The sequence below is a fragment of the Silurus meridionalis genome, chromosome 24 (genome assembly GCF_014805685.1).
Source record: "Silurus meridionalis isolate SWU-2019-XX chromosome 24, ASM1480568v1, whole genome shotgun sequence".
NCBI classification, from domain to species: Eukaryota; Metazoa; Chordata; class Actinopteri; order Siluriformes; family Siluridae; genus Silurus; species Silurus meridionalis.
Window position 1 is genome coordinate 18,639,712 of NC_060907.1, and position 25,690 is coordinate 18,665,401.

The 25,690-nt window shown below is 39.2% G+C and overlaps 3 protein-coding genes, 2 long non-coding RNA genes and 2 other non-coding genes across 7 annotated transcripts; all 7 read left to right on the forward strand.

The window, feature by feature from the left end:
• The first annotated feature begins 1,091 nt into the window (after window positions 1–1,091).
• Window positions 1,092–4,032, forward strand: LOC124378102. The gene is made up of 4 exons (XR_006924159.1): window positions 1,092–1,199; window positions 2,055–2,151; window positions 2,234–2,341; window positions 2,434–4,032. It is a non-coding gene; the product is annotated as an uncharacterized LOC124378102 (long non-coding RNA).
• A 535-nt stretch (window positions 4,033–4,567) lies between these two features.
• Window positions 4,568–9,885, forward strand: LOC124377763 (tripartite motif-containing protein 16-like). The gene is given in 8 exon segments (XM_046837016.1): window positions 4,568–4,711; window positions 6,009–6,113; window positions 6,116–6,615; window positions 6,709–6,804; window positions 6,917–7,150; window positions 7,262–7,427; window positions 7,757–7,816; window positions 7,898–9,885. Coding segments are annotated over 8 exon segments (1,791 nt in total). The 5' UTR covers window positions 4,568–4,599; the 3' UTR covers window positions 8,416–9,885.
• Window positions 9,886–11,621: 1,736 nt separating this feature from the next.
• On the forward strand, window positions 11,622–15,168 carry LOC124378164 (macrophage mannose receptor 1-like). The gene is made up of 6 exons (XM_046837698.1): window positions 11,622–11,700; window positions 11,778–11,816; window positions 13,111–13,494; window positions 14,025–14,360; window positions 14,480–14,842; window positions 14,959–15,168. Exons 2-6 carry the CDS (start codon window positions 11,780–11,782, stop codon window positions 14,964–14,966), a joined length of 1,128 nt encoding a protein of 375 aa, XP_046693654.1. The 5' UTR covers window positions 11,622–11,700; window positions 11,778–11,779; the 3' UTR covers window positions 14,967–15,168.
• A 992-nt stretch (window positions 15,169–16,160) lies between these two features.
• LOC124378138 lies at window positions 16,161–17,520 on the forward strand. Its single transcript, XR_006924160.1, has 5 exons — window positions 16,161–16,295; window positions 16,508–16,654; window positions 16,848–16,922; window positions 17,154–17,190; window positions 17,400–17,520. It is a non-coding gene; the product is annotated as an uncharacterized LOC124378138 (long non-coding RNA).
• Window positions 16,693–16,781, forward strand: LOC124378695. Its single transcript, XR_006924284.1, has one exon. It is a non-coding gene; the product is annotated as a small nucleolar RNA SNORD60 (small nucleolar RNA).
• LOC124378694 lies at window positions 17,231–17,316 on the forward strand. The gene has a single exon (XR_006924283.1). It is a non-coding gene; the product is annotated as a small nucleolar RNA SNORD60 (small nucleolar RNA).
• Window positions 17,521–18,434: 914 nt separating the features above from the next.
• On the forward strand, window positions 18,435–25,469 carry LOC124378100 (monocyte to macrophage differentiation factor 2-like). The gene is made up of 7 exons (XM_046837615.1): window positions 18,435–18,614; window positions 23,165–23,246; window positions 24,065–24,225; window positions 24,377–24,451; window positions 24,637–24,738; window positions 24,914–24,983; window positions 25,070–25,469. The coding sequence occupies exons 1-7, from the start codon at window positions 18,601–18,603 to the stop codon at window positions 25,271–25,273; spliced, it is 708 nt and encodes a 235-aa protein (XP_046693571.1). The 5' UTR covers window positions 18,435–18,600; the 3' UTR covers window positions 25,274–25,469.
• The last annotated feature ends 221 nt before the right edge of the window (window positions 25,470–25,690 follow it).

The window sequence follows — 25,690 nt, forward strand, 5'->3', positions numbered from 1 at the left end:
TTCAAATCCCAGGCCTTCTAAGCTTTTTTTTTCCTGGGCTCTTGCTCAAGACCCTCAACTGCTCACTGGTATAAATGATATGGGTGGCTGCTGAACACCAAAACTGTCAAATAAAAACTCTTTAAACATGTTCCAGTACTCTGTACACAGTTCATTCATTTTTATACCTGACCAATTTCTTAAAGTTCTTCTCAATCTGGCAACCTCCACAGAATTCGCATTCTTATATTGTACAGTTTGTACAATGGCAGTTTTTGTTTGCACCAAAAAGCAGTCAGGTTCGATTTAAAAGATTTCATTTGGAAAACAAAATGTATGTTGAATAGAAACTCCTAAGCAGAATATTTATACTTAAACAGAAACATGTCTATAATTTACAAAAGCTAGCTAAATTTCTAGAAAAAATAAATCATTGTAAATGAAGGAAATGAAGAAAACTAAAGATTCTCCAGGTTGTGAAGTGTTTCATGTAACTGGGTTCAGTGAGATTAGTAATTAGTATTCATGACCACAAATGTGGGACTTCTTCATAGTCTAAATGCCAATAAGGAGGTGTGCATGCATGTGCCTGCTGATGTGAGACTGATTTGACAGAAGTCTCATGCAGGTTGTTGCTACACAAACTGGATTCTCAGGTTTTTAACTTATTCATGGCAAATGTGTGACAGTATATAAAAACGACTCTGCTGTCATAGCAATCTCAGTTCACATCAACGGGCACATGCACCCACGCTTCCATACATTACATTACATTTCTTTTTCTGTGACTACTTTCATACATGATTTCTTCATATTTAATGTGATTCATCAAATATGTTTTCATAGGCAGGACGTTTGTATTAATTCAGCACCTAATAGTCACACATAATTTGCCATTTTCATGGTATATCCAGTGCACATTCCACATACAGTAACTCTCATAAAGTATACACACACATATATATATATAAGACTTTCTTCAACATTTGTTGATTGACAATGAATTCGTTTGATTTATGAAAGAACAATCATCATGAATGAAGGAGTAAAGAACATCATGCTGAGTCATGCTCATGCAATGCCAATCACATGACTAAAGAATGTAACCAGGAAGAGATTATCAGTTACTTCACTTCATGTTTGTTGTTAAGACACAAAGTTTTAATCTTCTGAGAAAACAAAGAGAGAAAAACAAAAAAAAAAGAGCTGCGAATCACTTGGTAAGTACATGAATACCTAATATACCTCTTTCTACTTGAATACTATATTCCCTATTCCCTATATTGGGTCACCTGGTCACGGTATGTAGTTTTTGAGCATTGCATTCCACTGTAAATGCTCTTACACAAAGCCGATGTGTTGTTTGCTTAGCTTAGGAGCATAAGCTCTTGTGAGAGTCACCTGTTAGCATTTTTAGCCTATGCGGTCCCGGGGAAGCTATGGCTATGGCCCCTGAGGGGGCACAGTTTCTAGCGGCTGGTCCACGAGTTGGACCCAGTCAACTGCCCGGTTGGGTCAGTTCTGGAGTTCTTACACGAACAGTTTGCGAAAGGGTTGGCCCCGTCCACCTTGAAGATTTACGTGTGTCCGCTTCTCGACTTATTGTATCTTATTGTATTGTTAAGACCGTCTTCCTTTTGACGATATCCTCCCTTAAGAGGATCAGGGACATACAGGCCCTGTCTGTGGCCCCGTCTCTCTTGGAGTTTACCCCTGGCATGGCCAGGAGCTGGACCCTCTACCTTAGAGCTGGGTATGTACCTAAGATCCCTAGGGCTCCCACACAACAGGTCGTGTGGTAGCCTACTCCCTTCCTAGTTCCAGACCAGGAGAAGCAGAATCAACTGATTTTACACGTGATTCAGATCGTGGCCAACGCGGGGCATTCCCAAAGCGTTTCAATGCAGCGTCTCGTTCCCTCAGGGAACATGGGTTAAATCCGTAACCTAGAGACGAAGTTTCAGAATTTTAGACAGGCTCTCAATACAGAAGATTGTGTCTGAAGACATTAGAAAAGATTTAAATAATTGTATTATATTAGTGTATCTTTACTAGTGTCTGCCTCTATTTTTTAGAAACTAGGTACCCCTCCAGCCGTGCCTGTGTGACGAATGAGATCTGCATGATGGGGAAGCAGATGTCAGTGCACGAGAAGAAATTGCCCACCTCAATGTGAGTTACTTTGCATGAAGACACCACAGTTATTATAAGTGTAATGAAGGTTGTGATATAAATGTGTATAAACTTCACACAGGTCAGAGGCAGGAATTTGCGAGGCATTCAATGGAACTGACCTGAACATGGGTCATCCTGCTTCTGCTCATCCTCCACACTGTGACTTCACCATCTTCACTAATAAAAGGTGACTCATGCATCATCCCAATACAAATCCTACCAGATTTTTGACTTGAATTGAATTACTTACTTTTACCCAATTTTTCTTATTGTTTTCAGATTGCTGGCCTTGTTTACAGACTATCAAGATCCCCACTTTAACCAGTGTAGTATTCAAAGATTTGAGGATTTTTAAGTCTTCTGTCCTTGTATTTTTACAAGAATGTCAGGATTTTGGTGCCCTGTCAAGACTTGTGTTATATTGTTTGTTGTCTACCACATGTCCCCATTGTTCCTCCCCTACTTAATAGCTAGTTGTCATCACCTAGTTTTTTACTTGTCACATGTACATAAGAGCACAGTGAAATTCTTCGCATAGCCCAGTGGGTCAGAAACAGGGGTCAAAGTGTCGGATACAGCACCTTTGGAGCGTAGAGGGTTAAGGCCTCTGTGAACCCCTGACCTTCTGAGCAGTAACTCAACCCACTGTGTCTCAGTTCTGTAATTTGGTTTTTCATACTTATCTAAAGTCAATCCTTTTTTGTCTTGGCTCTTGGGTTCCCCCATTCTCCTGTAACTTGTTCCAAGGGGGTCTGGCAATAATGCTGTTGACCTTAGTTCAAGTCTTAGTCATGACATTGAGTTGAGTAGTCATTTCAGAAGCATGAATGTTATTTATTCTGACTTTTTTCTTTCAAAATATGTTTTGTTCTCTTATCCAGAGTGACTTACAAATAGGCTTTATAAGTCTATAACAGTAAATACATCCTAATGCTGGTTAATTATGATACAATCTAGAAATGCTATGTATTTTTTTTTTGAAGATGTGCTAATTTTTAAACCTCTCAAAGAGGTAGGTTGTTACATGTTCTTTGAAGAATGACTGTTCAGACGTCATGTGAAAGTTCGTTCCACCACTTTGTTGCCAGAACAGAGAAGATTCTGGAAGCTTGTCTTCCTTGTATGCTAACAGATGGTGGGACCATTTGGGTTGATGATTAGAGGAAGCATGGTGCATTATGGGGTGAGAGAAAAGCTGAGGAGTCGAGGATTAGCTGGTCCATCTTTGGTTTTGCAGGCAAGTGTCAGTATTTTATCCGGGCAGTATATTATATTGGGTGAAACGTTGAAAACAAGTCATGTGGCTGCATTCTGGATTAGTTGTAGAGGTCGAATGTCTTTCATAGGCAAAGCTGCAGGAGCAAGTTACAGTAATCCAGTTTTGACATAACAATGGGAACAGAAATGTTCTGTGGACAGAAATAGATGATTTTTCCTGATGTTGTAAAGGAGAAATCAGCATGAGCTTGTTTAAAAACATTTGATTGCCAATGGTTACCGCAAGGTTGCATGCAGTGACCGAGGGTGAGACCAGAACCATTAATACACATTAAAATGCAGTCAGTCTGTGGTCTTTATTGTGTCCAGCTGTCACACATCCTTAGCTGTATAGTAGACTCAAACCCGAACTATTCATTTTTATTAAAAAAAACCCTCTGCATCTGTGATTTCTCCACAGCTGCTCACAGGAACAAAAAAAATACTGCACCATCACTTTAATTCTTTTGATGTTTACTTTTGATGTTTTCTATAATTGTATTTAATTTCTTCATATTAATCATGTACATATTACTGATGACTCTACACTTTGAATGACGTAAAACAGATTTTTTGTGATCTCTGTAATTGTCTTAGAAAATCGATCAATAAAATAATTTAACATTGATATTTCATTTTTTAAGGTAATTATTGTCATTTTATGCATCTTCACTGTTTATTAAAGGTCCACTGTACATTCCCAAAAAGAAGGAAGGTTACCCAAATGTTAACACCAAAACTCCTATCCTTTAATGCCAAGACAGATAAAATCCTGTTTGACTAACACAAGCATCCCTTTGCATGGTAGCTATATGTTGAAGTTAGGAAGGTCATAAGGTCATGAGGTTCATGCCCAATTTTAAATGTAAAAAAATATTTTGCTTGGATCAGAGATGTGAAACAAAAGCAGTCTTCAGGTTGTAAGTGTTTCATGTAACAGGGTTTCCTGAGGTTAGTAATTAGTAATCATTTGATTCACAATTTCATGGTATTGTTATTTTTATTGTTGTAAGGTACAGTTGTGGGCTTTTTCATAGTTTAAATAACATGTTAAGTAACATCAACAACAAGACGTCCCACAGGAAACTGGTGTCTCACTGTATGAGTAAGTTCTAGAAAACGAGCGAGTCAGTTTCCTGTTCCTGAATGAAGATTGGTGAAACAGCAGAGTCATCTTGGCTGTTGTTTATGCAGTCAGTCACAAAACCCAGGACTGCACCAGGAAACCACATTCTTATTTACCTTTGCTTCACGTTTGTTGTTGGGTGCAAAAAGCCGAAAAAGAGTTCTGAATCACTCGGTAAGTACATAAATACCTAATATATAATATGAACATGTGGCTCCATTGTGCTGATCATGTGCACAGCTACCATACAACAATAAAAAAGGGCAGATTTGGACAAATTAATTATAGTTAAACTTGTGTGTACAAATGTACTGTATATATACAGTCCTGATTGAAGAGAGAGATGTCACTTTAAATAATTAAAAATCGTTAGTCTAGAAATATTTGATTTTATTAATATATGCATATGCAATGAGCAGGCATAACATTATTCACGTGTCACCCCACGTGTCACCCTGTTGCTGGTTCACCACTGTTCCTTCTTTGGAGTTCTTTTGATAGATACTGAGTACTGCAGAGCTGGAAAGATGTTTGGGAGATGCTCTAAAGCCATCACAAGCAGTCAAATTAGCTCAAATCTGTACGCGTGCCCATTTTTCCTGCTTTTAACACATTAACTTTTAGAAACACTGCCTGATCAGTGTATAGCATATTTTTTTGGCTGGTCTCTCGTAGCATCCGGAAATGGGTAAGGGGTCCGTGCTTTATGTGGTTGCCAGATTGTATAGTTTTCTATGATTTATTTAAATGGCTCAGGGCTGCTTAATAAATTCCATTCTTTAATAGATTGTGCTTTTCCAAATTATATATTGAGATTAGTGCAAACAAACAAATAAATAAATAAATAAATAAATAAATAAATAGGTAATTTATAGGTATGAAGATTGACTTTGACCAAACAAAAATATATACAGTACAGACCAAAAGTTTGGACACACCTTCTCATTCAAAGAGTTTTCTTTATTTTCATGACTATGAAAATTGTAGATTCACACTGAAGGCATTAAAACTATGTGAATTAACACATGTGGAATTATATACATAACAAAAAAGTGAACTGAAAATATGTCATATTGTAGGTTCTTCAAAGTAGCCACCTTTTCCTTAGATTACTGCTTTGCACACTCTTGGCATTCTCTTGATGCCTACTTTGATGAAGAACATGACTATAAAAAATCTAATGACATAATTATAGGAATAACAGAAAGTTGTCAGTTTATGATTTTATAGTATATAGCAATATGTACCTAAAAAAGTTACGTCTTTGTAATAAAATACTTTTTATTGTTATTATATGAATTTTGAACTCTCTCTCTCTCGCTCTCTCTCTCTCTTTTTCTTTGCCTCTATCCCTCCCCCTTCCCCTATCTACTAACGGAACCAGGAAGTCATGGTCTTTGTTTTCAGGGAAACCAAAACGAAATCTCAAGTGCCCCCATCTCTCTCCCTCTTTTTTCTTTCTATCGCTCAGTGTGTGAGTGCATGAAAATGGCTGAGGCTTTTATTCCAGTAGCTCAGGATCAGTTCACCTGTCTAGTGTGTCTGGATCTCCTGAAGGATCCGGTGACTATCCACTGTGCCACAGTTACTGTCAGGTGTGTATTAATGGCTGCTGGGATCAAGAGGACAAAAAGGGTGTCTACAGCTGTCCTCAGTGCAGAGACACTTTCAGTCCGAGGCCTGTTCTGCGCAGAAACAACATGCTGGCTGAAGTGGTTGAGGAACTGAAGAAGACTGATCCCCGAGCTGCTTCTCCTGCTCGCCGTTACGCCGGACCCGGAGATGTGGAGTGTGATTTTTGCACTGGGAGAAAACACAAAGCCGTCAAGTCCTGTCTGGTGTGTCTGACGTCCTTTTGTAAAATTCATCTGGAACCTCATCTTGAACTTCCTGCTTTGAAGAAGCACATTTTAATCGAAGCCTCCTCGAAACTCCAAGAAAAGATCTGCACTCAGCATGACAAAGTGTTTGAGATCTACTGCCATACTGACCAAAGGTGCATTTGTTCTTTGTGCATGTTGGAGGATCACAAACAGCACGATGTTGCATCACTTTCAACAGCGAGAGCCGAGAAACAGGTGAGAACTAGATATCTTCTGACCATTTAGACGCCACTAATATTCACTCACATATCATGTGTAACCAGCAGAATATAAATGCTTTGTGCTCAGAGTAAATTGAAGGAGGAGAAGCTGAAATTCCTGCAGAGAATCCAGGAGAAGAAGAAGAAGGTCCATGAGCTAAAAGAGGTTGTGAACATAACTAAGGTGAGCAGTGAGCACACAACATCAACAACTATTCATCCAGAGTCACAGTACGAGAGATGTGTGTGTGTGTGTGTGTGTGTGTGTGTGTGTGCGTGTGTGTGTGTTTTAACAGACCCGTGCTCAGACAGCATTGGAGGAAAATGAGATTATGTTTACTGAGATGATCAGCTTCATGGAGCACAAGCGATCTGAGATAAATAAGCTGATCAAAGCTCGGGAGAAGGTTCAACTAATTCAAGCTGAACAACTCCTGGATCAACTGGAGCAGGAGATCACTGATATTCAGAGGACAGTCACTGAAATCCAGCAGCTTTCACACACAAATGATCACATCGAGTTCCTCCAGGTAACACTCGCAGCAATGATGAGTCGCCTTTACAGCTCAGCCAACAAACATATTACTCCAAACTTTCTTCAGGTTCCTCTCACGTTCCTCACCTACCCCTTCGCTCACTAGAAATTCCAGTCTCTGAGTATCTCTTCTGAGAGTGAGGATTCACCCAGCATCCCTGTTCATCAACAGCTCTCATTCGCAGGCGTGAGAAATTCTCTCTCAGACCTAAAAAAGCAACTGGAGGAGTTCTGTGAGGAACCAGTGGTATTCTACAAAATCCCTCCACACGGTAAGAGGAGCTGTTCCTGCTGGAGAACCACAACGATGGAAGGCTTTACTCGCTCGGAAAAATTTTCGTATATACACAAAAACAACTCACGCGTTTATCTAAAGCACGTAAGGTCAAATCCCAGCATTAACAAGTTGCAACTGCTGGGCCCTTTTGTGAGGCCCTTAACCCTGAAATGCTAAATCAAATGCTAAATCAAATGCTAAATAGTTGTAAGTTGCTGTGGATGAGGGAAAATTGTCGGCCAAATGTTGTTAACGTTTCCGTCTTTTTTAAAGTAGCTGATGATTCATCTTCGCTTTGTCTGCATCTCTGTTTTGTCTCCACAGTTGCAGCAGTTCAGAAGATTTCAGCCTCAGAGCCAACAAGCAGAAAAGGTTTTCTCAAATGTATGTCTAAAACCCAAACACACACACAACACACACACACAGCATGCACATATTTTTCAGCGTATCTCTCTCTTTTATTAGATTTACGTTATTTTACTCTGGATCCCAAAACGGTGCATCACAAACTCCATCTCTCTGAGAAGAACAGATCAGTCACCAGCAGTCTGTTGAACTGGCCAGACTCGGATAATCCGGAGAGATTTGACTCCTGTTTGCAGGTGCTGTGTAAGGAGAGTGTGTGTGGACGCTGTTACTGGGAGCTGGAGTATTGCGGTGACGTCTACGTCTCAGTCTCTTACAAAGAGATCAGTAGGAAAGGACCTGGTAAAGAGTGCGAGTTTGGACGCAACAGTCAGTCCTGGAGTCTGTGGTCTACTTCGTCTCTCTCGTTCTTCCACGACGACATTAAAACCGAGCTCGGAGTTCCATCGCCGTCCAGGATAGGAGTGTATGTGGATCACAGCGCAGGAAGTCTGTCCTTTTACGCCGTCTCTGACACCATAAGGCTCATCCACAGAGTCCACACTACATTCACTCAGCCTCTTTATGCTGGGTTTGGGGTCTATGGAGGAACTGTGAGGTTGTGTGACCCGAAATAACCAAACATTTTTGCTCTTATTGTTCCTTAATCGTAGTAGAACGTTGCTTAAAACACTAGCGACCTTTCCCAATTCCGAGTCTATCGTCTCAAATCACAGATGTTTATTTTTTACATTTGCAATTGCATTGAGGCCGCTTTTATAAATCAAAGTGGAGGGACCCATCTCGCTTATTTTATTTTTTCACACTGAAATGCTGCAACATTCTCTTGTTTGTTATATGAGTAATAGCAACAGACCACAAGGTGGCAGTAAAGCATTAAAAAAATTTATATCTTTATTCTTAATACAGTGGAACCCTGGTGTACGAGATTAATTCGTTCCTGAAAACCTGAATTCCTAAGAACTCATGTAAAAGCAAATCAGTTCCCAGACCTCAGATTTAAGCCTAATTTAACACACAAATATACTTGTAACAAAGAATAAACATAAAAGTGATAAATGATAAAGAAATAAATAACTTTTTGTTGAACTAGACATGCCATATTGCAGACAAAGGTCTCGTGTGCGTACGCCATGTTCATGTTTTTCTACAATTTCTTTCTGTATTTCAATGGTTATTCTTCTTACAACCTCCTTTCCAGTGCTCTCACTTCTTGGGACCCATGATGCTACATTTAAAGTGAAATACAACCAAAACAATATAAAACAGACAAAAAGCACAATATTCGCACAAGAGAACGAAGAGAATGCACTCAGAACAATGTCTATGAAGCGACAGAGCATGAATAATGTAAAACATCTGGGCATTTATATATTTGTTTGGTCAAATTAAATCTTCATACCGTTACATGGATAGACACAAAAAGAACATGCACGTGTCTCTTAAAAACCATAAAACACGAGGTGTCGCCAAACTTTTCACAGGCCCTCTACATATTTCCCATGTGTTCCCAAGGATTTGTGATGTCATTGTGTAAAAAATTAGTTCTCGTATTTTGTCTTTTGAGAAAATCTCAGGTTTCCCTGACAATTAAAAAAAAACATTGATTATTATGTTTGTGTTCCTGCACTTCCATCAGACATTTCTTTTTGTATTCAAATTTTGATATGTGTACCACTCCGTATAATCAAAGAAAAGTGCAATAATTATATTCACAAGTAAGTCTTAATGTCAGTCTCATTCATGGTCAGTAGTTCCTTTGCCATCCTTATAGGGAGAACGGCTTCCAACACAATGAGTTTCGGTTCTGGACGATACAGGCCTGATTATTTCAAAAAATAAAACTGAAATGGCTTTGCCACCATTGGATCATTGGAAGGAGAAAGTACCATACCTTCTGGAAATAATGGTGGCAGATGACCTACCTGTTGTCAAATAAAACATTTAGGATGAGGGAACCATTAATGAATAAGAATAATTGCTGTGAAATGAGTATAAAAAGGCTGCTTGTGCTGTAACTTTGAACACTTTCATGGAACGGTTTGACTTTGTTTTCTGTGAGAATAAATCCTGAAACCTTGACATCACTACACTGTAGTCTTCTGTTTCTGGTTGAAGTCTTTGTTCTGTTACTGAATTTCCTTGTTCTTATCTCAATTAGCCATGACAATATCCATGTCCATGTTTTGACAGATAGAATATCAAGGCAAATGATTTAACTTTGTTTGTAACCCTTACAAAAGAACATACATTATTTGCACAAATAATGTATGTTCCTCAAACAGTTGCTTCATGTTTAGCTATTGTGTTGTAGCTGTAGCTTGGCTATTTAAAGTAATAGCCTGTAGCAGGGTTAGCAAGGCCTGCTATCAGAATCACTGACTTTAATTCTGGTATATTTTTCCAGTAATATATATCCAATTATTCCCAATATTCTCTTCATTTCATAGCTTTTCTCTAAGCTGTACTATTCAAATTGTCTATTGTTGTTAGAGTTTGTATCCAATCATATTTTAGCCGACACGTCACGTGTTGCCGTGGCCAAAGGAATCAATGAAATGTGGGCACCAGGTAGCACTAATTTACCTGTTCTTTGAAGCTGTTTCTTAAACTAAGGCCATCTTGCAGGTGTACAGTAACATCTGCATTTTCACGTCCTTGGATTGAATGGTCAGAGAGTGCACTAGTTAGAGCTCGCAAACTACCTCTGTAGCAAACTGCACACGCTTATATCCATTAGCATGGATTTATTCGCTGTTTTTTCTATTCCACGATGACTGACAGAGGAGAAATAACACAGATACACTTAAAGGGACATTTACAAGACGGACCGTTTATAATTTGTGTTTTCTTTCCTGTAGAATTTGCACATAAAAGGTGAATATCGTTGCTTCTGCTGGAGATGATGTAAGCGGGAGGTCCAGCTGTGGCTACAGTAAAAGGAGACGTGTTGAATTGTGTCCATTGTGTTTCTTACTTTAGTGATAACATTCATTCTCACTGTAGTGTGAGATTCCTGTGTGTGATGCGGGGCTCTGTTCTACTGGGTTTCTCTATAATATTGATGGTTTCTATAGACGTGGAAACCATAATGATGGTTCAGGTAGAACACCACTGAAGGTCTATGGGTGAAATGCACGCCCTGACACTGATATGATATATGATATATATGATATCTGATATATGATATCTTACAGCACTCATTGTCTTTTGTTCTATGTCATCTGGTACATTTGCAATGATGAATAGACTTTCTGTACTCTCTGCTTGTTATTTTATGTTAAGAACTTATTTACATGCACTTTAAATGCACCTTTATTCCCCCATCTAATGATATGCACAAATTATAGCTGTGCTGTATTCAAACCTGGTTTCATCTGAAATGCACAAAACAGTCATGAATTGGTCAGCTGATGTTCCAACTGATAACAGCACCTGACACAGAGATAAGATATGGGTCTATAACAGTATTCAAAGAGCTGTCAAGAAATACATTAGAATGCAAATTTGGATGCATGAATCTCCCTTTAGAGACTGTAGTTGAGAGGAGCAATATATAAACTACAAAATGTCAAAATGATGAATTCAAAACTATTCCCCCTTTAAACTCCAGAGTAACATTGATTACAATGCAACTGTTTACTATCAGAAATTGGAAGGTTGGTTAAAATGAGTTGTGCAATTAGAGTGCAATATTACGGAAATCAATATCTATAGTCATTGGTCACGTTTTACCTGCCAAGTAGATTCCTGTGTATTTCCTGTTCATCAAACAGCTGACAGTGATGCCAAAGATAGTTGGGAGGCATTAAAATGAGGTTTTCTGGGTCATGAATAGAAGGTGAAAAGACACCTAGAATCAGACACATTACCGCAAGCTTTTAATGACTGCCCTGGTGCAGGTATGAATATCTACCTATCTAAACATTAATATATCATAATGTTGCATGTCTTAGAAGATTATTCATGTTTCTTACAGATATGTCCGGTCTCATTTCCATCACCCTGCTCCTCTCAGGTCAGCATATATGAATTCTGTGTGTGTTTGGGTTTGGGTTCATAAGGGATTTATAATAATATTAGGGTCATCTTCCCAGTTTGTTTGGATCGAAGACATTTTTCTATTCAAAACTGTATAGAATTTTCATAGGCATTAAAGTTTTTCTCAGTTGCTTTGGAGCATTTCTCAAATCATCCTTATTTTCATTGTTCACTAACAAGATCATCAGAATGTTTATTCGTGTTGCCAGTATGACGGCACACAGTTTCAGTATTTCCTCGAATAAACTACGGTTTGGATTCAAATGATGAAAGACTGAATTTCTTCTGTATTTCATCTATGAATCTCAACAGCACAAATGTGTTTATTTGATTGCATATTTGATTTATATTGTTTGCCAGAGATCGGAAAGAATTCACACTTTTATAGTGTTTCCTGGTTCATAGAGATCTAGTTGATTATTGGTTGATCTGATACTATGCAAGATTCATCTGCACAATTAATCAATTCGAGGCGCGTTTACAAAAAAAAATAAAAATGTAAGCTTGACATATCATAACATCAGGTTTAACCATTTTGTATTCAATGGCTTTTGCAATGAACTGATGCCGAGAGGTTTTCGGGGTTAAAACTATTCAGCTGAGAACCCGTATAATATATTTTGATCAACATGACATAAACAATTGATAATGTCAAGTGTTGAACAGCTGACAATTGCAAAAAATCAATGAAATGAATGTACCAAAACATTGGCAATTTATTTAAAGCAACAACAAAAAAAGTGATTATATGATATGCACAAGTGACGACATGATGTGGAGGTAGAAGTAGTTTTGAGAATTTTATTTCTGATTTGAAAAACGCTCCAGAGCAATTCTGAGAAACTGCAATACAATGTTCAAACACTAGAGAGCGTTGTATGCAAAAAATTATTTTAATTAAAAACAGCAGTATATCAGCTAATAACTAATATTTAAAGACCCTGAGACCCTTTTTTACAATTCGGATGTGTGATGATTGGCTAAGTGTAAACCCTTTAAACATCTCAACATATACTGATTTAAATAGTTTTTTGATATTTTGACTGGCAATAAATTGTGTCATTTTTATAGGAGATTTTTTTTGTTTATAGGTGTAATTATTTGGGAAAACTATATCTTACATATAAAGTGAGATTTAGTATTTCCTGACCTGCAGTCGGTGTCTCATCGTAGTCATAACTGCATGAATAAAAACAAAGAAGAACTTGTTCATTGGTAATAGTGCAAATGTTATTGCTGACTAATACACCATCTTCGTGTGTTTGTCACAGTCTTTGGTATAGAGGCATATATCCCTCATCGCTATTTTTTTGTGAATGAGAATAAAACTTGGATTGAAGCTCAGGCGTACTGCCGACAAACATACACTGATCTGGCCACCATCAACACCATGAAAGAAATGAACCACCTAAAAGACATCCTGAAGAAGGAAAAAGCAGGTCGAGCATGGTTCGGTTTGCAGCGTGGAGCCACAGAGAAATGGCAGTGGTCTCATTCAGACCAACCTTTTTACAAAGATGGAGATGCTTTCAGAAACTGGAATACCAGGGAACCGAACAATGGACATGGTCCATTCTGTGCTGAGATGAATACTGACCCTGGCTTCTGGAATGATGACCACTGTGAGAAATTAAAGCCCTTTGTGTGTTATGAAGGTAAGAACTCCCACGCAGATGACGGTAGATGCAGCTGGATCTCTGGATACGTGTTTTTTGTCGTTTAAATGTTCTGTTTTTCAGATTCGTGTATTAAGCAAATATTTTTTCAACATTCTATTGAAGCAGTGAATTTATTTAAACAATTCAAGTTATGGAAACAGAGGACGACGGCTGGCACGCTGGTAAAGTTCCATCAGTGGGATTTCAAAACCCGTCTCGTAAATATCTTTGTCGAAAGAAAGCGAATTATTGTATTACTGGAATAGTTCAACTTTTCTTCTACCTTATACAGTATATTTCTATATTAAGTATCTGTTTATTCCTCACAGATTTTTTCCTCTAAGATGCATCTTGCATGCAATATAAAATAGAAATACATTTCTTGATCTATTGAAATTTTAAGGTGGAAAAGAAAAGCCCAGTATTCTATACATCTATTGAGTCTATTATTTGCTGTCCTTTATTTAATTTGGCTGAAAATGCCCAAAAATTGTTACTAAAATAAATAATATGAATTTGTCTTCCAGAAAAGGAGCAGAATGTTAATGAATACATCTGGATTAATGATTCGAAGGCCTGGTATGATGCTCAAAGCTACTGCAGAGATCACTACATTGACCTTGTCAATGTGAGGAGCCAAACTGAGAACCAGAAGCTCTGGAATTTGACAAAATTTTATATCTGGATTGGTTTGTTTAAAGACTCTTGGACCTGGTCAGACGAGAGTAATTCCTCATTCCGATACTGGAGGTCTGCGAGTCCGACAGGAAATTTGAACTGCTCTGTTATGAAAATGAATGATCCGTGCGACTGCTGGAATGTTGCAGACTGCAACGAGAAACTTCCATTTGTCTGCCATGACAGTGAGTTAAAATATTCACTTGATTGGTTTATGAATTGTGCACTTTAGTGTTTGTAATGTTTTGTTGTATTCGTTGTATTAACGCTTAAATACTTCAACTAAAATGTACTTTCTGTTTAGACAAACTGATCCTGATCAAGCAGAATCTGACCTGGTGGGAAGCTCTGAAGTACTGCCGCAGCCATCACCATGACCTGGTCTCAGTGAGCTCTGAGGAGATGCAGCTTTGGGTGAAGAAAACGGCTCAGAAAGCCGACACTGCACACGTCTGGCTCGGGCTGCGTCATGACTGCGTCCAGCGTATCTGGTTCTGGGTTTTTGGGACAATGCTCTGCTATCAGGACTGGGCGCCAGGGAACGGGACCTGGAATGAAGACTGCAGCCAGGAGAGGAGAAGTGGAGCAGTTCAGGCTGGAGGCACGCAGCAGTGGATCGAGTTGCATGAGAGCTACAAACTCAACTTCATCTGCTCTACATATGATGGTGAGTCATAGTGGGGGTGGGGGGGTGGGGGTTATTGCTTTTTTCATGCATGTTGTTTGATTCTCTTTGACCTGTGTTGCATTAAAAATGGTTTTATTTGTCCTTTTTGCATCCAGATGTTTGATTAAACTTGAAGACTGAAGACAAGCTGTGGTCCATTATCTGTATTCAGCATCAGCAGATCTACAGTTCTGTCGCCTCTAGATTTATTCTAGATTTATCGACATTTTATATTTTATATTCATATATTTTTCACCATGTTAATATTTTCCTACATTTAACACAAGCAAAAAAAATGTGTTTGTGTTCTTTTTGTTTTTGTTTACTTTTTTGAGAAAGAAATCATTTGTCTGAGTGTCAATATCTTTATTGTATCTTAAATTATAGCTGTAAATTATTATACAAGAAAATTAAAAAAAAATTTAAGAAAAAGCAATCCTTGCATGCTTCTTTCTAAAATTGTTGCACATATAAGGACATTTACAAGACGGACAAGAAAAGCTGGACATCGAAAGGAAACGTCGGCCCAAACAGTTCAAAACATGTACAAAAAATGTACAAAAATGTAATTTAATGAGTTTAATATTGATTCTTCTGTTAGAGATGATGTGTGCGGGTGGTGGACCTGTGGCTACAGTGAAAGGAGACGTGTTGAATTGTATTCATAGGGTTTCTTGCTTTGGTAATGGCATTCATTCTCACTGTATGAGATTCCAGTCTCCTAAGCAGCACTCTGTTCTTCTTTATATAATAGTGATGGTTTTTATAACGCTGGCATCAAAATGATGGCATTAAGAGATGGATTGGTTCAGGTAGGACACCACTGAAGTAAATCTTTATACCATTATGACCCAGTTTGTTGCACAGAAACTAAAGGAACATGCATGCATATTTTAAAAACCATAAACTCTAGATGTTTCCATACTTTTACAGCCACTGGATATTATAGTACTAATTTGATTGTATTACGCTCGTAGTGTCCAGCAGGTGGCGGTGTTGAGCCGCCGGAGATCACGTGTTATGCAATTGGTTCATGCTAGAAATGTACAGCAGGTGGCAATGCTGAGCCGCCGGACACCACGTGTTATGTATTTCACTTATGCTAGAAATGTCCAGCAGATGGCGGTGCTGAGCAGAAGCCTTTAGTTTACAGTCAAACAACATGCATGCTCGTGGGATATGCGTGGCTCACTCTCAAAATGTCCAGCAGATGGCGGTGCTGAGCAGAAAGCCTTTAGTTTACAGTCAAACAACATGCATGCTCGTGGGATATGCGTGGCTCACTCTCAAAATGTCCAGCAGGTGGCGGTGCTGATCCGCCATGACATATTCGATATCACGAAGAAGAGGAAGTATAAAAGGCAGCCCAGCGTGGGTTTCCGTCTCTTTATTTCTCAGTTCCTCGATATGTGCATCTTCAGCGTCCCTTCTCTATTCAGTCCCAGAACTTCATGTAAGTAAAAGAAATGCTCTTCGTTTCCTTAATAACGGTTTCATTAGGCGTCTTTCTAGTGCGCTTTGTTTTGTTTTTTTTATAAATTTATTTGCCTCACTGCACGTGATGTTTATAATTTAATTTCATTGTAATGTTAGAGAATATTTACCTCTTTATTTATTATAATTAAAATGTTTCCGTATTTATTTATGTATTTTTCATTCATGTAGGCTCACATGGCCCGGAGCGTTGGAGTAACACGTGAGCCCGCCTTCTGCGTTCTGATTGGTTCCCCCTGAACATGATTCAGCGCTCTGATTGGACGTTGCGTCTGTGCAGTTTCTGGACTGTAATGAGTGAAGACTGCAGGACTGCAGGTACTTCTGATTTTAAATATATATTCATCTTCTTCCTGAACCACTGATGACTCCTTAATTTAATTTCTGACACCTCGTATGAGCTCTGCACAGCAGTGCCTGATTTATAAATTACACTCTGAGGTTCATTTACTTCCTTTTTATCTGTAGTGTTTTCTCTTGCTGTCCAATTCAAGTTTTCTTCTTTCACCAGGATAAGTCGCATGAGTGTCCGGTGCTCCACCTCCCCCATGTAGGTTAATACGTCCCTGGATTGCACACGTGCCCAGTGAGTGTGTTTACCAATAACCTGAATATTAATCTATGATTTGCTGAGTGTGTAATTTTTTATGGTGTACCTTCATGGCTGTGGAACTCAATGATGAGAACTTGTTTATCTTACCCTAAAGGGATCTGATGATAAACTCTCTCCCTGATTGCTTTAACAGCTGTTATTTTTCATAAATTACCTTTTTTGCATTTTTGTTGCTTTATCCTAAATGTAGTCTTTTGTTCACAGGATTGACTGGGATTGGGACGAGGCCTGTAAGTGAAAGGTAAGTCTGAGTTTAGGATCCCAGACGATCTTTTTCCTCGAGCCGCTGATGACTCTCAACATTTTTCTGACACCTTCTATGAGCGCTGCGCTGCAGTCGTTGATTATAAATTTAACTCTGAGGCTTTTTATATGCATATGAGTTTTTTTTTTTTTTTTTTTTATCACGTGTCTGGAATTCAACTCGTGATGGTTTTTGTGTTTATGCAGATGGAGTCCGAGTGCTTCGCCATCGAGGGGGTCCCTGCAATGCTTGCGAGATTATTGCAAGAATGTGTTTATTTCTTGAATTGTTGCATCTGATGGAATTGGAAATAAAAAATTTAATGTATTCCCCTTATTCTCTATTGGTTTTTCCTGATGTCCAGAAGTTAATTTATTGGATTTCTTTTATTTTTTTACTATTATCACGTGTGTGGAGAAAAGCTGCATATTTAAAATGTTTATTCTTGTTAGTTTGTGTAGAAATTATAGCGCCCTCTAGTGTTGCTGTGAGTTGTGACTTTAATGTAATGTAACTTTATTGCAAAGTTCACACCAAGAACATGCAGTTTAGTGTCAAATGTGCAAATGCGTTTGTGAACTGAAGTGCAAATATTTTTATAAATATAAAGCCTCGAGTTCAAAATGTGCGATAGATGGAATTAGAGCATGATGTGTTTGATGCAGAATATGTACAGATGTTGAATTTATAAATGTATATTATGTACAGCTGTGAAAGTTTGCAGTGTATATATGATGCAGAGAGAATCTGTTATACTCTAACTGTAATTACAGGATTCCTGTTTGTTCTCTGGAAGCAGCACCCATTTTATTTCACCATTGGGGTTATATACGTGGAAATCCTTTTGTTTGCTTGTTAGTGTGGAAACGGTTACAGCGCCCTCTGGCGCCGTAGAGGTTGTAATGACGCATTGGGTTTTTTTTCCCTCATTACTTTAGTACTTTCATTAGTCCTGTACGTCGTTTTTTCTCCCCCCCCCCCACCCCCCCCCGTGTTAGCAAACTTTCATGAAACAAAACGCTGTTCATTTCGTTTTTTCTCTCAACCACAGCCTCCTCTTTCTCTCCACCCTCCTGTTCTGTGTGGTTTTGCCCGGTCGTGTCTCAATATGCGTCTGCTCGACGCTTCAAGTGCGCTAACGTAGTGCACGCGCTCCGTCACTTCCTGTACTATGGAGTGCACAAGAATTCCGAGTGGACACCGGATTGAGATGCTGCCCGTATTTCCGGCTCCTGCGTGTTTATTAATAGTGATGCTCAGGCGCTGAGCTGCGGCGGGGCGGTATATCAATCAATGTGTATCAGAAGGGGATTAATCGAAGCTGAATCGATTTTTTTGCACAATATCTCGTCTGGACCACAACATATACCTGTATTATATTTTGGATCTCCGTGTAACAGTGTTTAAATGAATCTTATAAGGTAAGATGATGGAGTCGCGCCCTGAGTGTTTCCTTCACATCTGTTCTCTATTTATCCACATAAAGTCGTTAAAGAGACCATTTCTTTTAGTAAAGTTAGCTATAGATGCATGAGGCACTGTCTTTTTTTTCTTTTGTATAATAAAAGCTTATCTGTGAATTTATACAGATGTGGCTCGATGTGCATTGTTACCTTCTATCCACGCTGCACATCTGGATTACATAACTTGTACAAAACCAGGAATCGTCCAGACTCGCTTTTTTGTCCTGTAGATTTATAAGTCAGTTCATTCATTTATAAATGTATTCCACAGATATTTGTTTCTGCATCTGTGCACATCTGGATTCGTTCATACAAATCGTTTGTGGTTTGTTATGTCTGTATATTTAGTTGAATTAAAGGTAAAATGCATGTAATATGTGTTTCTAGATGTAGAACGTTGTAACCAAAGCCGACATGTCTGGTTTGTATGATCTGATTTATTTATCCACATGCTGTTTACATCGAACCTATTCCTCACACAGCTGGTTTTCTTTGGTATATATTTGATCTGCTATAATTGTTTGTGGATCCAAACATCGCTTGATGCATTGGCTTCGTCCCCACAGATCTGCATTTCTTTCACCCATCTGAGTCCATGTAATCCGAATATTTTGCTCCGTACACATCTGGATGGAATTATTCACTCGTATTTTTAGACTCCTTTATCTAAAGCCTACTTCTCTGGATCTCTTTATGCTTACACATCTGGATTACTTTCACCCACATATCGAAATCTCCTTATCGTTAATGTTTAGGTCTACGCATCTGGATTGGCCAGCTATTATTTTTTTTCACTGCATGCAAACAAAAAGAGACTATGGTTTATCCAGACACATGGACCTCTTTAAGTGCACATCTGGATTCACATAGCTCTGGACCTAGTTCATCCTCTAGCTGCAAACACCTGGATTTGTTAGTCTATTAAACTCATCCTTTTATCTATAACATTGTGTAAATACATGGACCTTTTAACTCTAAGCAACACCTGGATCGCACACATCTGGATTGTGTTATTTCTTCAATACTTTTGCCTGTACATTTGCATGTGTGTGTGTATTTATCTTATTTGTTTTCAGTTGTGAGTAAAGTGTGTGTCAGGTTTACTGTAACTCAATTCAATTCAATTCATTTTTATTTGTATAGCACTTTTAACAATGAACATTGTCTCAAAGCAGCTTTACACAGATAATGTGGTGATTAAACATAAATATGTTCTGTGTAAGTATGTTTGTCCCTGATGAGCAACTGTGGCAAGGAAAAACTCCCCGAGATGGCATAAGGAAGAAACCTTGAGAGGAACCAGACTCAAGAGGGAACCCATCCTCATCTGGGTTGCACCAAATGTCCATTTGAAGCAGATATACAATGTTGTGGGGTACAGTGATGATGATCAGAAGCAAACTGCACTCCCGAGTCAGTGCAGCAGACCGCCGACACCAACTACAGTCCAATCCGTCCTCAAAGCACCCGTTCTACTCCGGAATTAAGAGACCGTCCCGAGCTGCACAGAAGTGTGAAGATCCAAGGAGGGAGAGGGGCAGGAACACTGGTCACTGGAGCCTCAGGAGCATGTTTAACTCGACCGAAGAGAGAGAGAGAGAGAGAGAGAGAGAGAGAGAGAGGGTGACGGAAGAGAAGGATATGGATTATTAAGTGTAACTATTGGTGTACGAAAGTTAATGTCACTGTGCAGTTTGGACTCCGGCAAGACTCGCTATGGCAGCATAACTAAAAGGGAGAACCAGAAGGTAACACAGACATGAGGGATCTCTGGGATAAGAGACGACCCACCACACCACCGTCAACAAACCTGAGTGAGCGTGTGAATGTGAGGGGCGACAGCATACAAATATACCAGTTCACCAAACACTCTATATCCATGTTCCCTCCAGATCTGTGCCTTTACCTAAGAGAAATCTACTGATAAAAGGCTTGACTAAATAAATACGTTTTCAACCTCGACTTGAACACTGAGACTGTGTCTGAGTCCCGAACACTGATTGGAAGGCTGTTCCATAACTGTGGGGCTTTATAAGAGAAAGATCTGCCCCCTGCTGTAGTCTTCATTATTTGAGGAACCAACAGATAGCCAGCACCTTTGATCTAAGTAGGCGTGGAGGATCATACTGGTACAGAAGTTCACTCAGATACTGCGTGCGAGACCATTGAGTGCTTTATCGTCAGTAGTAATATTTTATAGTCAATGCGAGATTTGATTGGGAGCCAGTGTAGACTGATTAAAACAGGGGTGATGTGGTCATATTTCCTAGATCTAGTGAGGACCCTTGCTGCTGCATTCTGGACTAACTGAAGCTTATTGATGCACTTACCGCACACCCAGACAGTAAAGCGTTACAGTAGTCTAATCTAGAAGTAACAAAAGCCGACATGTCTGGTTTGTATGATCTGATTTATTTATCCACATGCTGTTTACATCGAACCTATTCCTCACACAGCTGGTTTTCTTTGGTATATATTTGATCTGCTATAATTGTTTGTGGATCCAAACATCGCTTGATGCATTGGCTTCATCCCCACAGATCTGCATTTCTTTCACCCATCTGAGTCCATGTAATCCGAATATTTTGCTCCGTACACATCTGGATGGAATTATTCACTCGTATTTTTAGACTCCTTTATCTAAAGCCTACTTCTCTGGATCTCTTTATGCTTACACATCTGGATTACTTTCACCCACATATTGAAATCTCCTTATCGTTAATGTTTAGGTCTACGCATCTGGATTGGCCAGCTATTTTTTTTTTTCACTGCATGCAAACAAAAAGAGACTATGGTTTATCCAGACACACATGGACCTCTTTAAGTGCACATCTGGATTCACATAGCTCTGGACCTAGTTCATCCTCTAGCTGCAAACACCTGGATTTGTTAGTCTATTAAACTCATCCTTTTATCTATAACATTGTGTAAATACATGGACCTTTTAACTCTAAGCAACACCTGGATCGCACACATCTGGATTGTGTTATTTCTTCAATACTTTTGCCTGTACATTTGCATGTGTGTGTGTATTTATCTTATTTGTTTTCAGTTGTGAGTAAAGTGTGTGTCAGGTTTACTGTAACGCCACCTTCAGGTTCGCTTTGCCAGGACATTTATTTAGGTTGCTGTATTGGGTCACTAAGAATAGAAATTAGAGCGTGGGTGTGATGTCGGAGCTGCTCGGAGTCTGGAAGGGCTGAGCACTTCCGAACTACACTTTCACACCTATTACAGTTAACGGAGGTCTCGTCGTAACCGAACAAGGACCCCACAAGCGATTCTGATTCCGCATGAAATCGACTTCAAGCCGAGGTCAGAGGTCGTGGTCTTTTTGAGGATCACATTTGAGAAGCAAAACGGTGTGCAGATGTAGTGTGCTGGTGATGTATTGCGATGCCACTTGGTCTGTCTGCATCACTGCTTCAAGTTTATCTCCGTTTACCTGCATGGGGTTTACCCGGAAGTAGGTGTGGCCTAAACCTGTGGTTTAAAGTTCGTTCTTATCACCTGTTATTTTCTCTGTCGTTTAAAAAAGGGAAGCTCATCGTGTTAGTAAGAACCGTTGCTGAAAAACTTCCATCCATAATGTCTCATAGAAAACCCTCAACAACAATTTATTGTTTTAATTGAGCGTGCTACAATATTGCATTACATAGATACACCTTCTGACCAATCAGAATCGAGAATTCCAGCAAAACAATGGAATTTCACCTCGATTCAGATGAAGTCTGTGCTTCACTCGTCACTCTGCTGTCATGTACAGTAAAAAGGATTATGGGATACATTGTGCATTCCCCCATTTCCCTGCACGCCCTTTTTCGTGCTGCCTCTGTGTCTGCACGTACAACGTTTCCATGGCGACGCTGACATCATGCCTATATATATATAAAAAAAACGACAGAAATCCTCGGCCATCCTTCTCCATGGTTACCAGCTGTTGCCAAGCAACTGTCAGGGAGTGAGGAACAGTTCAGCGTAATTTAATTAGAGATCAGTCATGTGACCAACTGGGTACCGTGATCACATGCTGTGCATGCGCGCGCACACACACACACACACACACACACGAGATTTCACAGAAGAGTGAGGAAGCACTTCATTTTTATCGCATCAGACCATCATTTCATCTTTAAGACTACTTTCTACTGATGTCCAGTGATGTTATTTCTTGATTTTGATTAGTCAGCGGGTTAAAACGTTGGGAGTTCAATTAAAGGGGAAAATTTCATGCTCCTGCATCTAAAGACCTCTGATACGATTGTGTGGACCAACTATGTGGGGAAGAATCTTATAAGGCTGGAAAAGTCAGTTGGCCCAATACTTTTGTCCATACAGCACATGTTTGAATTTCTCTGTAAACCTGCATTTCGATTTGTCTTTAAGCCAGAATAAGTGATATCAAAGGAAGAAAGCATGTTGTTGTTGAAAAGGAGAAAACTTTGCAGCATTTTTTAAAGCGTTTTGGTGTAAAAGTTACCTCGCACTTGACATTGTTGTTTTTTTAGATATATGAACAGCCGGGCACCAGCTAATAAAAGGTATCAGCCGACAGAATATGAGCACGCTGCTAACTGCGCTACACACGCGGTAAGATATGTGCATGTGCTCTTAATTTTATACATACGTTTTACACATTCACATACATCACAACATCGAAAACGATCCACCTCTTAATGCCATCGTTATGACACTATACTATCTCATACAGTGAAGAACGAATGCCAATAATTAGAAAGAAACCCAATAAACACAATTCAACTCCTTTCACTGTAGCCACAGCTGCACCTCCCGCATACATCGTCTCTAGCAGAAGCATCCATAATAACTTAATCACTTGAGCTCGGGTTTTCCCTGCATTTGTTTAGCGAATTCTACAGAAACACTAAAGTATAAATGATTTATAAAAAAAGCTTCACGACGTCCAGCTTTTCTCGATAAGTCCATCTTGTAAATGTTCTTTGTAAGTGTATCTCCAGCCAAATCAATTTCTTCTCCACTTTCAGTCATTCTGGAATAAAAAAAAACAGGAATGCATTAGAGCTTTTGCAGTTTATTATAGATGCGGTTTGCGAGCTCTGACTAGCACGTGACGTGATCGGATTCCTGCTAGGTGAAGGTAAAAAAAAATCTCATGCTTCATCACATCCAAAGACTCATGAACAATTGCACCTTTAGCGTTTTGGGGAAGAACCACATATGGGTGAAAAAGTCATACTTTTGTCCATACATTATGATAGCTTTGAGATTATTGCTTTGTTTGCCCCCTAGTGGAACAACAGAGAGCTTTTTCTTCAACATTTTCAACTCGGTCGAGGATGTAGGACACAGATTCACAAATCCATTAACTGCATGTTTGACATTCCTGATCTATGTCCCTAACTCTCACCATATCCTTGTTTTCCCAGCTCTGGATCATTCCCAGCATTGTGGGTGGACTTCTTTTATACTTCCTTTCGGATGACCACTGGGAGGAGATCTCAGCGTGGCTCTATGGCGCCGGCTTGTCGAGCCTTTTTATTATTTCCACTGCCTTCCACACCATCACCTGGAAGAAGAGCCATATGCGGTATGTAGAAAATATTGGTCACAATACCACGGCTTGGTACTGGGTTGCATCCTCAAATTCACACAACCCCCCTAATTTCTTTACTCTTTTTATTGAAGAAAAAAAAAAAAACAAGGTTTATTGGTCCTTTATTGCACATTTTTCTTTCCAGATCGGTTGAGCAGTGTTTCCACATGTGTGACAGGATGGTGATCTACTTCTTCATTGCCGCATCCTACACACCCTGGTGAGAGTTTTATATACGATCTTGACACTGATTTTCTTTTGTGGTTTTCTACGTACAAATCCTACTGGGGTTGATGTTTAAAAAAATAGTTGTGTATATTTGACAGGATAAAAAATAAGCCTGTGTGTGTGTGTGTGTGTGTGTGTGTGTGTGTGTGTGTGTGTGTGTGTGTGTGTGTTTCTAAGGCTGACTTTACGAGAACTCGGCCCATGGGCTGCTCACATGCGCTGGGTTGTCTGGGTGATGGCCTCAGGAGGAACAGCATACGTCTTCTTCTTTCATGAGAGGTGTGAGTGTGTATGTGTGTGTGTGAGAGGAAGACAGTTAAAAAAAAGAAAGAGAGAGAATGTTCTTGTTCAATCATTAGGTACAGTCTGTAGTGTGGAAATTTTTGATGGTGTTCAAGCACATCACATTACTGGAAATCACATCAGCGTCACTTCTTCTTGGACTGCGTTGCAGGTATAAAGTGGTCGAGTTGGTCTGTTACACAGCAATGGGAGTGTTTCCAGCGATGGTCATTCTCTCGATGGTAAGAAAGGGTACGGTCACATGACTGAAACACGTCCTAAACTTGTATTGTCTCTCACGCTGGTATTCTCTCTTTGTCTCTCTCAGGCCGACAGGTCGGGTGTGTGCGAGCTGTTGGTTGGTGGCGGGTGTTACGTGTTGGGGATGGTGTTCTTTAAAAGTGATGGAGTGGTGCCCTTTGCGCACGCCATATGGCACCTGTTGGTTGCCATGGGGGCGGGCATCCATTACTACGCCATCTGGAAGTACTTGTACACACCTGGCAATCAACAGACTAGCACCGCTCGGTGACACACAAACACACACATTTCTACACACACAAATGCTGTTCCAACACTGTAATATAAACAAATAATTTGATTGAGGGAAGGAAAAATATTTCATTCCAAATTAGTTTACATTCTGCTTATGGGAAGCACAGCTACACATACTGTCCTTATTAAACGATCAGGGGCTAATCCCTGGTGGCGCTATACATATATATAAAATATTATATTATATATATATATATATATATATATATATATATATATATATATATATATATATATATATATATATATATATATATATATATATATATATCAGACGTTGTCTGATAATGTCTTTAGTAAAACCTTTATACATTTTACTATTTGCTGGGAAAGAAGCAGCAGACAGGACATTTAATACCAGGGATGCCATGGTTGGATATTTTCCTGCAAGTTG

Coding starts and splice junctions, on each gene's coding strand:
- LOC124378100 (XM_046837615.1), top strand. Junction 23,247..24,064: donor CTAACTGCGCTACACACGCG/GTAAGATATGTG, acceptor TTGTTTTCCCAG/CTCTGGATCATTCCCAGCAT. Junction 24,984..25,069: donor CGATGGTCATTCTCTCGATG/GTAAGAAAGGGT, acceptor TGTCTCTCTCAG/GCCGACAGGTCGGGTGTGTG.
- LOC124378164 (XM_046837698.1), top strand. CDS start 11,780: ATGTCCGGTCTCATTTCCATCACCCTGCTCCTCTCAG. Junction 11,817..13,110: donor CATCACCCTGCTCCTCTCAG/GTCAGCATATAT, acceptor TGTTTGTCACAG/TCTTTGGTATAGAGGCATAT. Junction 14,361..14,479: donor TCCATTTGTCTGCCATGACA/GTGAGTTAAAAT, acceptor CTTTCTGTTTAG/ACAAACTGATCCTGATCAAG.